Source organism: Oncorhynchus kisutch, linkage group LG10 (genome assembly GCF_002021735.2).
Source record: "Oncorhynchus kisutch isolate 150728-3 linkage group LG10, Okis_V2, whole genome shotgun sequence".
NCBI lineage: Eukaryota > Metazoa > Chordata > Actinopteri > Salmoniformes > Salmonidae > Oncorhynchus > Oncorhynchus kisutch.
In genome coordinates, this window is record NC_034183.2 from 15,854,811 (window position 1) to 15,873,051 (window position 18,241).

General features: G+C 42.8%; 1 protein-coding gene across 2 annotated transcripts in view; it reads right to left on the bottom strand.

The window, feature by feature from the left end:
- LOC109897464 (protein Wnt-7b) overlaps positions 1-17,307 on the bottom strand; it is a 53,277-nt gene extending 35,970 nt beyond the window's left edge. The window contains exons 1-2 of one of the 2 annotated variants that reach the window (XM_031833217.1): positions 16,672-17,307; positions 8,689-8,915 (exon numbers count right to left, since the gene is read on the bottom strand). In XM_031833217.1, the coding sequence (XP_031689077.1) occupies positions 8,689-8,915; positions 16,672-16,748 (304 nt within the window). In that variant the 5' untranslated portion in view covers positions 16,749-17,307. Of the gene's footprint in view, positions 1-8,688; positions 8,916-14,674; positions 15,127-16,671 lie in introns of those variants that run through there. The other variant, XM_031833216.1, reaches the window with a different exon arrangement.
- Between the last annotated feature and the right edge of the window lie 934 nt (positions 17,308-18,241).

The window sequence follows — 18,241 nt, forward strand, 5'->3', positions numbered from 1 at the left end:
TCTGCCAGACCACTGACTCAAAGAGGTCTCATGAGCCCCTCCTTTATAGTAGAATCCTCATTCAAGTTTCTAAAGACGGTTGAAATCTAGTGGAAGCCGTAGGAAGTGCAACTTTATCCATATCTCAATGTGTAGGCCAAGCTTTGAAAAACTACAAACCTCAGATGTCCCACTTCCTGGTTGGATTGTTCTCAGGTTTTCACCTGCATTATGAGTTCTGTTATACTCACAGACATCATTCAAACCGTTTTAGAAACTCCAGAGTGTTTTCTATCCAATACCACTAATAATATGCATATATTAACATCTGGGACAGAGTAGGAGGCAGTTCACTCTGGGTACGCTATTCATCCAAAAGTGAAAATGCTGCTCCCTATCCCAAAAATAGTTATTAATACAAAAACATAAACACATAATATATCCAATTCAATCACGACTGCTGAGCAATTAGTGCTTTTGAGGTTGGTTTGTTTTTGGTTCGATTATTTAAAAGAATCATGGTTTCTACTTTGGTTTCGATATTATTATTTTTATACATTAAATGCACGATGCATGATGTTGGTTGAATGCTGTAACAACACAGAATAAAACAATTAAATAAAGTCCTGTGATGGTAGTGACTGTCCATTACTGCTTATTAATTACTTAAAAACCTTACATGTGATTTTCTGGATTTTTGTTTTAGATTCCGTCTCTCACAGTTGAAGTGTACCTATGATAAAAAATTACAGACCTCTACATGCTTTGTAAGTAGGGAAACCTGCAAAATCGGCAGTGAATCAAATACTTGTTCTCCCCACTGTATCTCTAGAGAATCTGAGGAATGTTGCTTATTGAGCTCACAGAAGAAAAAAAGAACGAAACTGAATTCAAATAATGGAACTAACTTGGGTCAATTCATTGTTAAAAATAAATAAAAAATAACCAGAATTTTGATTAATCCCTCAGCACTATAAATCACAGATATTACTTTGGAATGACCTGTATAAGTCAAACTCTCCTCCAACACAATGCCAAAACATGATTCACCTTCCTCTGTGCAGCCCACTTCTAAACAGGGATAAAAACACACTCTAATCACCGTGACTTATGGAGCGATGTGATCTATTGACAGTGACCTTGTCTGATCTGGGTCGGGGCGGGGGAGCTGGTCTGTTTAGGGGCGTAGTAGTTTCCATCTTCAGCTACTGATCTAGAATGTTCCACTCAAGTGGCTTTCAATGAACCTGCTGACTTGCTCATCATTTATCTGGCTAGACGTCTGTTTGGCTCGGCCTACCCCGGCAACCCTGCACCCCTATCCTCCCCTTCTGAACCCCTCCCCATCTATACCTCTCAGCGCACTCTGTCTACTGTACACCTCTCCGCCCACCCTGTCTACTGTACACCTCTCAGCCCACCCTGTCTACACCTCTCAGCCCACCCCGTCTACACCTCTCAGCCCACCCTGTCTACACCTCTCAGCGTACCCTGTCTACACTTCTCAGCCCACCCTGTCTACACCTCTCAGCGTACCCTGTCTACACTTCTCAGCCCACCCTGTCTACACCTCTCAGGCCACCCCGTCTACACCTCTCAGCCCACCCTGTCTACACCTCTCAGCCCACCCTGTCTACACCTCTCAGCCCACCCTGTCTACACTTCTCAGCCCACCCTGTCTACACCTCTCAGCCCACCCCGTCTACACCTCTCATCCCACCCTGTCTACACCTCTCAATCCACCCTGTCTACTGTACACCTCTCAGCCCACCCTGTCTACTGTACACCCCTCAGCCCACCCTGTCTACTGTACACCTCTCAGCCCACCCTGTCTACTGTACACCCCTCAGCCCACCCTGTCTACTGTACACCTCTCAGCCCACCCTGTCTACTGTACACCTCTCAGCCCACCCTGTCTACTGTACACCTCTCAGCCCACCCTGTCTACTGTACACCCCTCAGCCCACCCCGTCTACACCTCTTAGCCCACCCTGTCTACACCTCTCAGCCCACCCTGTCTACTGTACACCTCTCAGCCCACCCCGTCTACACCTCTCAGCCCACCCTGTCTACTGTACACCTCTCAGCCCACCCTGTCTACTGTACACCTCTCAGCCCACCCCGTCTACACCTCTCAGCCCACCCCGTCTGCACCTCTCAGCCCACCCCGTCTACACCTCTCAGCCCACCCCATCTGCACCTCTCAGCCCACCCCGTCTACACCTCTCAGCCCACCCCGTCTACACCTCTCAGCCCACCCCCCGTGCTGTGTGGGAGTGAGACAGAGCTTCCTTTGGGAGATGATACTGTTTGCTATGGGCCAAGGGGAGAGAAAATAGAGATGGAACCACCCCCCACCAGCTCCCACATTCCACCCCTGTTTGTTTTCGCCTCTTCCTAAAGCACCGGACCTCTCGTTTGCTTGGTAACCAGGCAGTTGGAGCTGGTCGGGATTTCTCTTGTAGTCCGTTCGCCCCCTACCTGGTCGTGCCTCGGAGTGCCTCTCTCCAGAGCTGTACTCATGGAGTCAGGCTCAGCTCTATAACTCAACTCACAGCATGCCTGCCTGCCTGCCTGCCTGCCTGTCTGTCTGTCTGTCTGGTTCAACGCAATGTCAGGCTCAGCGCTATAACTCAACTCACAGCCTGTGAGAACTGCCTGTTAGTCTGACAGCTTCTCCTCTCTGATAATTGGTCAAAAAACCAAGGGATAGACATCTACTGTATTGCTTTGTCATTGAATCAAAGCCTGTGGGTTGAGGTCTCCAGTCTCTAATAGATTCTATAAAGTGGATTCCCCAGCCCAACCCAGGCTTTTAGTGTTGGTATGAAATAATAGCAGCATTCCTTTATTCTGCAATGAGGTTCACCAACCCCTTTGCTGCATCCATTCTCCATTATTGTGTAATGAGCCAGGGGGTAGAGTGATTGAGCCAGGGGCCAGACTGATTGAGCCAGGGGACAGAGTGATTGAGCCAGGGGCCAGACTGATTGAGCCAGGGGACAGAGTGATTGAGCCAGGGGACAGAGTGATTGAGCCAGGGGTCAGAGTGATTGAGCCAGGGGTCAGAGTGATTGAGCCAGGGGACAGAGTGATTGAGCCAGGGGACAGAGTGTTTGAGCCAGGGGACAGAGTGATTGAGCCAGGTTCTTTTAACTTATTGATGACAGGGGGCAGTATTTTCACATGCATGAAATGCATGCCCAAATTCAACTGCCTGCTACTCATCCCCGGAAGATAAGATATGCATATTATTAGTGGATTTGGATAGAAAACACTCTGAAGTTTCTAAAACGGTTTGAATCATGTCTGTGAGTATAGCAGAACTTATTTAGCAGGCGAAACCCCGAGGACAAACCATTCAGATTTTGTTTTGTTTTGAGGTCACTCTCTTTTCAATAACTTTTCATTGGGAATCCAGATTTCTAAGGGACCTTCTTGCAGTTCCTATCACTTCCACTGGATGTCAACAGTCTTTAGAAATTGGTTGAGGTTATTCCTTTGTGTAATGAAGAAGTACGGCCATCTTGAACGAGGGTCACTTGAAGTGTACTGTTAGATACAGGCGCGTGACCAGAAAGCTAGCTACAGATTGTTTTACTCCTGTATTGAACACAGATCATCCCGTCTTCAATCTTATCGATTATTTACGTTAAAAAATACCTAAAGTTTTATTACAAAAGTAGTTTGAATTGTTTTGGCAAAGTTTGCAGGTAACTTTTGAGATATTTTGTAGTCACGTTGAGCAAGTTGGAACTGGTGTTTTTCTGGATCAAACGCGCCAAATAAATTGACATTTCGGATATATATAGACGGAATTAATCGAACAAAAGGACCATTTGTGATGTTTATGGGACATATTGGAGTGCCAACAAAAGAAGCTCGTCAAAGGTAAGGCATGAATTATATTTTTATTTCTGCGTTTTGTGTCGCGCCTGCAGGGTTGAAATATGGTTTCTCTCTTTGTTTACGGAGGTGCTATCCTCAGATAATCGCATCGTTTGCTTTCGCCAAAAAGCCTTTTTGAAATCTGACATGTTAGCTGGATTCACAACAAGTGTAGCTTTAATTTGCATGTGTGATTTAATGAATGTTTGATTTTTATAGTAATTTATTTGAATTTGGCGCTCTGCATTTTCCCTGGCTTTTGGCCAGGTGGACTAGCGTCCCACATATGCCAGAGAGGTTAACATCAACTACTACCAATTGAAGATGCCATTAATAATCTTAACTGGGGCATCCCGGGTGGCGCAGTGGTTAAGGTACTGCAGCTCTGGGTTCGCGCCCAGGCTCTATCGTAACCATCCGCGACCGGGAGGTCCGTGAGGCAATGCACAATTGGCCTAGCGTCTTCCGGGTTAGGAAGGGTTTGGCCGGTAGGGATATCCTTGTCTCATCGTGCACCAGCGACTCCTGTGGCGGGCCGGGCACAGTGCGCACAAACCAAGGTTGCCAGGTGCACGTTGTTTCCTCCGACACATTGGTGCGGCTGGCTTCCAGGTTGGATGCGCGCAGGGTTAAGAAGCAGTGCGGCTTGGTTGGGTTATGTATCGAAGGACGCATGACTTTCAACCTTCGTCTCTCCCGAACCCGTACTGGAGTTGTAGCGACGAGACAAGATAGTAGCTACTAAAAACAATTGTATACCATGAAACTGGGGAGAAAATGGGGTAAAATAAAAAAATATATAAAATATGTATATATATATATATATATATAATCTTAACTGACCAGCAACAGGCCAAAGTAGACAGCAGTGTTAAAACTGACAAGGTGTTGACTTCCCACAGGAAACAACCCACCATTCATTCTTACTGTATCAGAAAATTGCTGCTGAGTATCACTCTCTTGCCATTTATCCTGGCTTTTTCCATGTCTCTGTCCAACCCTACTGCGTCAATTTGCTTTGACTATCCATAGCCCCACCCTGCCTTGATGATGGATCTGACTTCAATTGTGTTATTAACTGAGAGAAAGATACCATTCAATAACACAGGATAATTCACTCCATATTTTATTGGCTCAACTGTCAGAGGGTGCCAATATCATTGTACTGTGGCATACTACAACGTGAGTGGGTGAGATTGCTAAATCTACTGTGTCCATTGGAAGAAACACAAACATGTTTTAATACCCAGGTTTCAGTGTTTATGGCCTTGTTCTCCAACGTGTCATTTAGAACATAACAGGAGAGCCAACGACTCTTCGCACAATAGAGGAACTGTTGAAGGACATGGCCGTAATGAGCATGTTTCCATCCATCCTTTAAAGTCCCATGGAACAGAACTGCCAGTGTTGAGGAGCGCGGCGTTAGCCAACAGCACCCTTTTTCTCCAAAGGATCTATATTTACAGTGTAACACAGAAATAAATATCAAATTACTGGCCTTTTCTGAAACAGAATCTTTCCTTGAATCAAGATATTTGGGGTTCTGTAATTCTCAATAACCCAGCTATTAATGTGTGCTTTCTTGGAAGGCGAATGTAATACCACGGAACCCGGCCAAACTGACCGACTCCATCCCAGTGCAAGCAGCGCAGAGAGAAAGCATTAGGCTTGTGGTTCCCTGATCTTTAACTCTTCAGAAAACGACGGCATCTCCCCTGATCCAAAATGAAGACTGGATCATTGAGAAGAGGAAAGGTTTAGTGTTCATAATTTGGGGATTTGAATGAAAAACTTCAGCAGGAGCAGAACAGGGATCTTTTCCTAGGAGTTGATTATGTGGGAGGAGAAGGAAAAGGATTGGAATGTTTGTCTACTAAGGAGGTGTATTCCATGACTTCATATCCCACACCGAACAACAGTACTGTCATAAATACAACAGAATTAGAGAGCACGGCTACTCTCAATGTTCACTAATTGTAAATATCAAATTAGTATAAAAAACAAGCAGCATTGAAAAACCCAATGGCAGATTGACAATAAGGTGTTTACGGAAACCACTAAATAGGGCCACTTTTAGAAGTGGAAGTTGACATGCAGCTGTGCTGATTGATGTGGTGCCCCATGATGACCTAGTAAGGGACATGAAATCCCTGAGCTGAATACTGACTGAATGGCCATCCAATGACCTTTCTACCTACAGTACTGGAGCAGGTGACCTCACAGGTAATTCGCCCATGGAGACCCTGGTAGCAGCCAATCACTAACCAGTGTGAGTCATACTGTACAGTTCCAGTACCCATGGTCTGGCTCCAGTTCTGAGAGAGTGTAGTGCAACATCCCTGGTTTCACTGCCACAGATTATCATAGAGGACAGTATGGCAGTATTGTAGAGAACAAGGACTCTATCTCTCTCTCTCTCTCTCTCTCTCTCTCTCTCTCTCTCTCTCTCTCTCTCTCTCTCTCTCTCCCTCTCTCTCTCTCTCTCTCTGTCTCTCTCTCAGCGTATAGGAGAGAGGGAAACATCCCTCTAAAGTTAAAGTACATGCCTGACTAAGTTAAGGCTTTGACCATAGATGGGGCCGGGTTCATGAGTAAAATAAGAAGAAGAAGTCATACAAATTGTCTAAAAACATAAGCAGCATAGTTGTTCAGGGACTAAAGAAAAGAAGAACCAGTAATCAGAGACATGCAGTAGCCTGATCATGTTCTCAGTGATAAGCAAGGCATACCCTGCGGTGCTGTTCACTTCACGTCTCTCTGAAGCTTTGCAAAAAAGAAAAGATGAAAAAGAAGTGCAAAAGAGATGCTGAAAACAGAAGAAAATGAGACGAGATCCATTACCAAAGCGCCAGAATTACAACAAAGAAAAATGCTTTTAGAGGGGTTGGAGCTAAGTCAGCCGCTCTTAAATAGCAGTGATTGTTAACAGAGCTATTGGATTAAATGCATAGTCAAACCGCACTTTAACAGCAACAAAACATTTCTAAATGAAAGGAAATGTATAAAAGTCCTTGTAAAAAAAAGGCCATGCAGAAGAGCTCTGCAGAATGCCATTTCCAACGAAAACACCGTAAATGTAAATGTAAATGTTTGTCTGTTTGTAGCTTGTTCTGACTGTATGTACACACACACACACACACACACACACACACACACACACACACACACACACACACACACACACACACACACACACACACACACACACACACACACATACACACACACACACACACACACACGCACACACACACACACACGCACACACACACACACACACACACACACACACACACATACACACACACACACACACACACACACGCACACACGAACCAAGCAATGGACACAACCAGTTTCCTAAGATGAACAACAGATGTGGCCATCTACAGTATTTTGGTTCAACAACGTTCTCTACAATAATATCATTGGTTGTCTCCTCATTTGCTATATCATTTTTCCACCATACTTTTTCCCCATTAGACTTTAGTGCTTCTGGTAACCTTTCCATAACTTTGGTACAGCCAGCAATGTACGGCATACTTTTAACCAGAAGTTCAATGCAAATCTTACATCAACAGAAACCAAGCCATGCTGCAGAAAAGTAACAGTGTTAATTGAGATGAGGATACACCGGACTGGAATATGTTGGAATGGTAACATAATGAAGCCGTCTTGAGCAACCATTGACAATATGTATGGTTATACAAAAGAGTTGTGCTCAGTTGGTTAAAGTTTGACTCTGATGTGTACAGCTTGGGTTTGGCTTGTGAAGAGCCATTTTTCACAAGGCTACAGGGGTCGGGGCTTGGTAGTGTATTGAGTTCCACTCTAAGGCTACCATTTAGAGAAGGCTACCATTTAGAGAAGGCTAACATCTAGAGAAGGCTACCATCTAGAGAAGGCTACCATTTAGAGAAGGCTACCATTAAAATGTAACATGTTTTCAATCACAGCTTCAATGACCGATGACTACCATTGCAATCAGGGTGGGAAATGTCCTCTTTGGTCCACCAGTCACTGGTGGATGCCCTAATTTTACCAGCCACTCAATTTGTTTACCAGATAAATAACAGAAAACACTCTACCCCATCCCGCTTTCACCACTGTAGCATTGAGATTCTCTTTTTCAGAGATGACACACACATGTTGTTGTTGCTTTTTACCACGTGGGCTTTGGAGACATTTTGTTTTACTACTCCCAAATGCTCTGTGTGACCCACCCTCCAATGTGGCTGGTAAGAATAGACATTCTACCAGCCAATGCCAAAATCTACAAACATTTGGCTGGTGGCTGGTGTTAATTTCCCACCCTGATTGCAATCCAGTCCTCCCTGCAAATAAGATTTGCAGTAACTATTAAAATGTCAGCCTCATGCCTCCCCACAAATGTAGCAAACTTATTTTAGTTTTATTATAATTTGTATTGTTTTTATCTCAAATGGTCCCCACACCCCCCCAATGGTCATGCTGCTCCCCCTATTGTCACCCCACCCCTCAACTCCAATGGACATGTATTTATTCATCACTGCTACAGTTATTTCTGTTTCTATTGTTGTTGTTTTTTATTACCATTTTCATTCTTTCATTCCACTCAGTCCTGCATGTTGGAGCTCGGAGCCTAAGATTTTCACTGTACCCTGCAATCACACCTGCAACCCTGTCCATGTGACAATTAAACACTCAATCTAAATCTGGCATACATGTCTTTCTGAGTTGAGGAAATTACAGCGTCAGACCCTAGTGCAGCAGACAATGATCTCCCCCTCCAAAGCCAAATCCTCCCCAGCCTTGAGACATGCCCAAGGTGCCCAGACTGACCTACTCGCAGCTCCTGTCCAAAGACAGTCCTCTCCCCCAGGGCGGAGCAATTCCAGCGGCCATAGCGGAACTGGTACTGACACTCATTGATGCCCAGCTGGGCGCCCTCCCCCACCACGATGATGGCATCCGGGCGGCTCTGGCAGATGGCCCTCTGGCGAGGGGCCAGCCCAGGGATCTTGTTGCAGATGATGTTGGCACCCAATGCCACCACGGAAGACAGGGCCCTATGGATCGGGAGGTAACACACACACACGCGCACACACACACACACACACACACACACACACATAGTCGGTCAGTGCTACTGCAGGATAGATTACATGGACTTTAGGCCTCTCCAGACCAGGAATAAATTAAACCAAAGCCTTGATGAGCATTCCTTAATTACTTAGTGCTGTTTTACAAAAAAGATTACATTTGAATGGATTAGAGGTGAGATAGCAAAGAGAGCATCTGAAACCAATATCTGATGCTGCATAGGATTGTAAAACAGATCCAAGGCAGAAAATGACATTGTGTTTATTTTCTTACTGACAATGCCTCTCCGCATTGGTTTGGCTCGTGATCGTAGAGAAATAAGTTGGGAGTTTTGCGTTAATTGTTAGGTAACATGGCTAGAATTGTTTCCAGGGATGAGGGAGCTGGGCAAGCCTTGCACCGGCACAACCGTGCCTTCAATTTGTAACTGGGCTTCTCAACCAAGAAGTCACACACAACTATGTTATCCCGATGAATTTGAGATTGATCTGTTTAAAGCATGCATGCAGTGTACTGCACCGCCTATAAATATATTTCCTGTGTGAGATTTCTTTCCTTTATCCACATTTTGATAGCTATGCTACAGTATGCCTGGCTAATAGCAAGGTTTCTGACACCAGCCTCTCTGCAAGCCCAATGAGGTGCAAGTCCTCGAGGGTTAACCCTAGATCAAGCAGCCATTTAACCCATGACATGACACCTTGGAGCTTCTGCTCCTCAGAGGCTGTTCTGTAGCACCTCTGATCACTGCCTTGGGACTTAATATCATCCCTGTTCCTGACACATGTTGGATGGGTTTGGAACAGTCATGTACCAGAAAACAGACGGCTAAACAAATGGGGTTATTTCTCTATCAGAGTGTTTATAGCCATCCAAACCCTGCAGATACATGCCTTTCAAACATGTCAGTAGGAGCCGTAAAAGAGCATGAAGACGAATGCCAGCTTTGATGTCTGACGTAGGCCTTCAAGGGCTTTACCACAAGCAGGGCAGGCTGATGCAGGCAAGTTGTGTGTCAGCGAAAAACGACAGTAGGGGTAGAGAGAGAGAGAGGGGGGGGGGAGAAGAGAGGGAGAGAAGAGAGAAAGGGGGGAGAGAAGAGAGAAAGGGGGGAGAGAAAAGAGAGAAAGGGGAGAGAGGGAGAGAGAAAGGGGAGAGAGGAGAGAGGGAGAGAAGAGTGAAATGGGGGAGAGAGAAGAGAGAAAGGGGAGAGAGAGGAGAGAGGGAGAGAAGAGAGAAAGGGGGAGAGAGGAGAGTGGGGGAGAAGGGAGTGTGAAAAGAGGGAGAGAAGAGAGAGCGGGGTCGACTGCATTTTGTGGATTCCCCTTCAAAACGATTATGGAACAAAACCATACTGCCCCTCTGACTCAAACAACCCAAAGAGTGGATGAATATTGATTGTAAATTGGTTATGGCCAACCATGTTCATCTTAATTGTTTGGCTCTCTTCAGATAAAAAATAAACCTTGAATGTAAAACCACATGACATGTTGAAATTAAACCATAACGGCAACCAGTCATCTCTGGCAACAAGAAATACTTCTGTCTAATTCAGGATCTTTGGTACTTCATCTGCACTAGAGGATGTAGTATGGATGTGTTGTGGGTAAGCTTCAGTTGCAAAAGTTGTTTAAAATTCTTAAAGATTCAAACATTTAATTAAGCCCAGTGAACTCAAATGAACTGCAAAGGATTTCATTAGTTGAAAAGAGATGATTCAGACATCCCTGCTTGCTTCTAAACTGCTGTGCATCCTAAGCAACATATACCTCTCTGTTTTTCATATCCAAAACCATATGATAAATGAACCTCACCCATGCTTTGATCTTTGCAAAGATAACATAATCACCATGCAGGCGTAAAGAAATCAGGTGCATAATCAAAGTCTGGCAAATGCCATTAGAAATCTCTCAAATGTCATTCAAAATCTCAGCTTCATATCCATCCAAAACTGAAATTGAGATATAAAGCAAATAATTTGTGAAGCACAGAGCACTAAAATAACTATGCATACCTCTCAAACCTGTTGTTTCTTGATGTCTACCAAACAAAACCATCCAAATGCTCCACCAACCTTCTCTACTGTAAAATAACCCCCATGGAGTTTGTGGTTTAAATGTATGTTGGAATCATATACTGCATTATGCTAATGCAGCAGGGTGGTTAGAGCGTTGGACTAGTAACCGAAAGGATGCAAGTTCAAATCCCCGAGCTGACAAGGTACAAATCTGTCGTTCTGCCCCTGAACAGGCAGTTAACCCACTGTTCCTAGGCCGTCATTGAAAATAAGAATTTGTTCTTAACTGACTTGCCTAGTAAAATTAAAACATAAAAAAAAGTTTATGAGGTCAGGTGCACTGTAACTGAAGCTCTAGCAAGGTAAAGCGATGCTCTGGATTACATCACGTGACACAGTCAGGAGAACAAAAGAGTTTGGCAGACATAGATCCCAAATATCCTATAACAACAATAATAACAGTAATACCTGTGTGTCGCGTCTCGGGCAGCAACGAGTCACTGTGCACCTCACTGACTATTAAAGTGATTATGAGGAGCTTAATGATATTGCTATTATTCTGCTGGGTAATAGTATCCTTGCCATTTCCAGCTGCCAATTCCCAGTATCACTGTCTAACATGGGCTTGCAAAAGCAGCAGACAATGCAAAACAGAGCGTTCCTCAGTTAAGCTGTTAAATCCCTGCATCATCAAAGTGCACAAATGCGATTCTGTTTGCTTAGTGACAACTCTGTGTGCACAGTAGCAGTTTGCGACAGAGAGCACTGCAATAGACACAGCTAGGAGCCCCATTGCCTGCTCAAATGAGATATTGTGAATATGTGTTAACCAAAGAATGTGTTAACCAAAAATGTGTTATCCGGTCTACATGTTGAAAGTGTAAGTACTTTTGGTTTTTAAGGAAAAAAAAGATCTACAATATATACTAAACAAAAATGCTGTATAAACGCAACATGTAAAGTGTTGGTCCCGTGTTTAATGAGTGAAAAAAAGATCTCTGAAATTTTCCAAAAGCACAAAAGCTTATTAGTCTCAAATTTTGTGTACAAATTTGTTTACATCCCTGTTAGTGAGCATTTCTCCTTTGCCAAGATAATCTATCCACCTGACAGGTGTGGTATGTCAAGACGATGATTAAACAGCATGATAATTACACAGGTGCACCTTGTGCTGCATGGGGACAATAAAAGGCCACTCAAAAATTGGCATGCTGACTGCAGGAATGTCCACCAGAGCTGTTGCCAGATAATTTAAAGTTCATTTCTTTACCATAAGCGCATCCAACGTCATTTTAGATCATTATTTCAGCACGTCCAACCGGCCTCACAACCTCAGACCACGTGTAACCACGCCGTCCCTGGACCTCTGCATCATCTGAGATCAGCCACCCGGACAGCTGATGAAACTGAGGAGTATTTATGTAATAAAGTCCTCTTGTGGCAAAAAACTATTTCTGATTGGCTGGGCCTGGCTCCCTAGTGGTTTGGCCTATGCCCTGTCATGAGAAATCCATAGATTAGGGCCTAATGAATTCATTTCAATTGACTGATTTCCTTATATGAACTGTAACTCAGTCAAATTGTTGCATGTTGCATGTTGCATGTTGCATGTTGCATGTTGCATGTTGCATGTTGCATGTTGCATTTATATTTTTGCTCATTATAGAAACAATTCTGCTACCAGAAATGTACAGTAGGCTATGTAGGGATGTTAACTATAGCAAATCCAGTGATTCCCACAGTGGATTATTGTGCAGGCAAAATAACCTTCCCACAAACCTTCCATTATAAAATGGTGGGTTGGATGGGGCTACACACACACCAACACACACACACCTATTCCATCAGAGAGAATGCCTTTGATATGACACAGCATTAAGCTCACAGGTATGTCTCACTGAGAAATAAGATGTCAGACACAAAGTGCTCCAGTGGAAAATTGCTGGAATATCAATTGTGAAACGAAATTAACCTGTTTTGTGGATATTTACGATATCAATTTATAATATTTACCTTAAGTAAAAACAAATAGTTCTCTAATGAAAAGCTTTTAAAACTTGTGTAATATATGTAGGCTTATTTGAAGGCAAGATAATTAAGTAGAACAGCAAAGGAGCTCGTTTTCATGTCTTATTCCACGTTGATTTGATTAGGGTTTAATATGGTAAAAGCGTATTTCTAAAGTTCCCAGTCTTAAAAACGACATAATGTTCCTATTTGGAGACGTGGTGCAATAAAGGCAACTTTAAAATGTGTGATTGACCTTAATTGAATATTATTTAATTGAATTATAGCGTACTCTGACTAATCCCTCTGTGTGTGGATGAGTGATTTGCCGCCCAGGCAGTTCACCAAATGTCAATGTGAGTTCCACATATAATACATATAAACATTATTTGTAATGTAATGAGAGAGAAAGGATCACTTTGGAGGATGGGGATCACTATCCTCTCTTTTCTTTTTCCACTTTATAAACAGCCTCATCCCTAAAACCTATTTCATTTTCTGTACTGTAGCTAAGCATGTTTAAATTATGAATTCAAACAATGGTATGTGGTTTATAATGTGCAAAACATAGGCATAGCCACTTTTAACTGCAACCATGAACCACATATATTTTAACATCAAGTTTGGGGTCTCCAGTAACATCAAGTTTGGGGTCTCCGGGATGGATTCAAAGTATGGTTCAGTAATTATTTTTAAACCGAAAATAAAACGTTATCTTGCCAGAGCAACTGATTCAATGACGCAAGTATTATGACTAGTGTCAATCACGTGCATACATGTCAGAGACCGATGTTTTACAGCCACTTTTCCAGGTGTGGCTTTAAATTATACCTTGGTAGATCTGCATAAAACCATGGGTGATGTAATGTATAAATGCGAATCCATATCCACATCTGTGACAGGTAATAATCCAATGCATGCGTAAAAGCTATTCATACCTTCGGGGTTTGCTAACATAGGGGGGAAAATGAAATAATGTTCTCTCTCCATTTAATTGTCTTGAACATCTCTGCCACTCTGTGGCCAAATGAAACCGTGTCCAATCGTCATTACAATGTTGTAAGGAGGATTTGGGTCTTTAAGAAGAATAAATAGACCTAACAAAAAAAGTATTTATATTACCTCATCAGAAGCAAGTCCTGTGTTACAACCTGCCCATAAAATAGGACTTCGGGTAATTGACATCGACGTAAAACTCGATCCGTTATTTACCACGTGGACCGGAGGGATTCCCCAGCTACCTGAAGCATACATGTATGCTTTGATAACGAATAGATTTTGAGTATAATTTTGTCATTTTAAACGGTAAAGTCTTTAGAACACAATCGAATGTCTGGAAATACCCAATATTCAATCAAATTCGGTGCGTAAAATGCACACCCAAGCAGAAAAGCGCTGACATCGAAATAATGTTGAATCTTCATTTTGATATACCCTAGTTGTATTAAATGACTTGTTCTATATTCAACTATGTTGTATGTTCTATATTCAAACCGTTTTTAGCAGGGACGTACACTGTGGAAGCAAACAACCATACCTTAACCAACAACCTGCGCCAATCTTTCAGAGAGAGATTTTAACAACAGAATTATCCAACAAGTATCTCGAAAATGAAATTCATATAGGCCTACTCAGTATGTCTTTGAACACAAAAGCACACAAGTGAGCTAACTAAGGGGCCCGTTGATTGGGTCAACTTACAGGTAGCTCCCACTCGTAAGGATGAGGAAGATCTGTGGATAGTAGACTGATAGCAGTACACTGCGCGACGAGAATATGATCATGATGACATTGAACAAATGGCCGCTTTCTGATGGAGTGAAACGAAATAATGTGATAAACTCCTTTTTAATTCCTTGATGTCGCTCGTTTTAGTTCCCCTTTGCTCCAAAATCAAACAGCTGACTCCCCGTTTGCTGCGAAGCGTTTGCGGTGCTCGCTTGAGTGGCGGTGCTATGCAGCTCCTAGCTCCCAGTCCCAGGGCCGTGAGTGTGCAGCGGGCGCGGAGATTGGCTCTGTCATCTCTCAGCGGTAGAGGCTGTTACAGAGTGTGGTTTCCGAGCCGGAATGATGATGGTTTTAGGGATTTTGGATGGCAGAAAAGTGCCTTTCTTCACTCTCATGAGAGTCGTGGCTGCCATTGGGCAGAGAGACACTGCTATCCGCCCACTTCTGCGCCACAACAGGACCATAGGGTGATAGTGATCCGCTGCAACCCTGGAAAGCTGTATTTCATTCATCAAATCAAACTCCAAAGTAAACAAACACTGGCGCACTCACTGACGGTTTCATCTTTAGGCCTACTGATTCACACACACATCATCAGGTTGAAAAAAAAACGTCCGTGCGTAATGGCGTAAAGCAAATATATTAAATTGTATTGCAAACATTTTTATCCAAAGCTTGTTAAAAAAGTGAATGTGATCATATCGTTATTTAATTAATAGGTATACATTGTGAAAAGCCTAATAACTAACTGTATATACATTATCAAATGATATGATGTGTTATTAATGGCTTCAGTCTATCTATAAAAGAGTACTGCAGGTTAAGGTGTTAATACCAACAAGCTCTCACAGTCTCACTACAGAATTAGACGTTTTAATACTCAGGATCCGCAAGGTGCATCTTTGCGTTGAACCCGGTGAATGAAAGGCTCTGTCTGCACAATCGCTTCAGCCCAACGTGATTTCACTCGTCACCTGCAGACTCCACTTATTGTGTGTGAAGAGGTCATCGTGAAAGATTTTCCCAGGCTGATGGAGGGAGTAGTAGGCGCGGGAATGAGCTAACTGGTTTGGCTTGATGAAACCATGAGATATCTGGTGACGCTTCACTTGGAGTGATTTTTTCCTATTTGAACTGTTTTAGATATGAATACCTGTGGAGGTTATCCGTTAGGCCAATTTCACTCAAGGATCACAGCAATGGAACGAGCTGGGGAATGACACCTGTTGTTTTGATAACTATGACATGGCTATGGATTCTTGTATGAGGAGCAACACTAGTCTGAAAGTCTTACCTCTGTTGAAATAGATGTGTTTTATGACTATTTTTTATGAACTGGTTGCATATAATTATTCTCTATGAGGTATGGCATCTCTTCTTGTTTTTGCAAACACAGAACATGTATAAATCATCTCTCTTTATGCATCAAGGTGAGCTATTGCAAAACAGGTAAAAACTCAGTCTAGGCTGTGGAATGTGGAAATACAACTCAACCAGGCTGCCGCTATTAATGAAGGTATGCAGCAGTGAGCCGGAGCGGTGGAGACAGACAGCGGGTCAAATTATCTCGCTATAGAGCGACAGACCAACCAGACTCTGAGCAGATGAACAAAAACTCAAATTGAATATGGATTAATCTTCTTTGGGGGTTTTTGCAAACCGCTAAATAATTGGACAGCTTTTACGCACGCGTCCAGCAGTTGTCCCTGATGGCTATGGGTGTCAGGTTTATTTGAACACTGACATGGACGGAACACACAGAGTTTTTTTTTGTTAGTTTGTTATATATCATTTAGGTCAAAAGGGCAGGTTGGTCGAATTACTGCCCGAATTACACTGCATTTGTATGCATCCAGAATATCCATAGCCGTATGTGGTACAGCGTGTTGTAGGCTATATTTTAAATAATAATACACACAACAAAGCAACATAAACATATTGACAGTTGCAATAAGTACATTTACACTTACCCAAGCCTTAAGTAGATGATGCCAAAACACAAGAAGACGTAAAAACTCCACCTTCGGAGGGGTCTGTGCATGATCATAACCGCTTCTGGGACTGGCCATTCACTAGAATGAAATGGTCACGCTTACGTTCACATTGGCAACACTACAATACCTAACCTTTCCAGATGCAGATAGGCCTGTAACTTCTGTTTTCCAAAATGTAAAATCTAAACACCTTTGAAATATTTAGCCGTCTGAAATCCATTGTCAACGCGTCACAGGTGAGAGTCGCAGAGTGATGTTGATCCAAAACGTGCGTGTTAAAAAACGAAACACTTATGAGAGTGAGAGAGAGGGGTCGAGGAGAAAGATGAGTTCTCGAGTGAAGCGTTCTTATATTTCGTCCTTTGTATCAAAGTAGGGCAAGTTATGTATTCTCACTTGTTCTTGCTAGCGCCAGGTACATTTACACCCGGTGCAATGTCCTCTTTTTCAATAGAATCTCGTCTGTATTGAAGCCGTGACACATCGGTTGCAGTTCCTCTCCCTTGACGACATCTTAAATTCTTTCCATGTAGCTGCAGGTACTCTAATACAGGTAACAACAGTTCTATCCACGCCTCCTCCTTTGAACTGGTATGGATATGCAGGGGATGGGACGGGCTTCGGGGTTGAGCTGAACACGTGCAGTTGTTGTACAGTAACACAGATAGCCGAAACGAAACGGCCTTATATACTGTAGGCTAGTTGAGGTTGCAACCGTGGGTATTGCCCACCAGGAGATAGACTTTCCTCATCAAGTAGCCAATCAATGGTAGCGATTAGTCCACCAGTTTACATTGTGACTAGTGAGTAGAAGAGTATTCTGCATTTAATTCGTATAGCAACAAAAACAACTTTTATGGCACATTTTGTGAATTATAGACAATATGTAAAGCTCATTAGGGAAATGTATTTCTTATTTTTCGATAGATCAAATCATAGGGCTCGTTTTCAATAAATACGCGACAGATTTTCCTACTATGATGAATGCGTTTTAGAACAATTCATAAAAATGCCTCCTTGAATGTCTGTCCCCTGGGGTCCCTTCCTGCTGTATAATACTCCCCCTGGTGGCTAAAGGAGACAACTGCTGTCTTACTGCCAGAAGTCTTCTGTGTTACTGTTCTGTCCTATATGATGTGAGTGGGTGTGCCTCTGAATGTGTTTCTGACTGTGGGTCAAGCTAGGTCTTCTAGTTATATCACTACTCTTTTCACATCAAGATGCCATCACACTTGACATTACAGACAGTTTGGTGGCTCATTTCATGTATATTTTAATATGATGTGCGCCTGTGTATTCATTAGAAAGTGTAAATCACCATCAATATGCAATATGCAATATGCAAATGTATTTAAATTGAGTTTAGTTAATTTCTGTATTTTTTGGTTGCATTTGAATTGTTTAAATGACAAAGAAATGTAATCCATTATTCAATATTCCATAAGGTTTATGAATCATTAATGCTCTTTGTTAAAACAGCACATAAACTGTAAGTCATACCCTATTTGAACAAAACTGTCCGCATGAAAACATCTAAACTGGAATA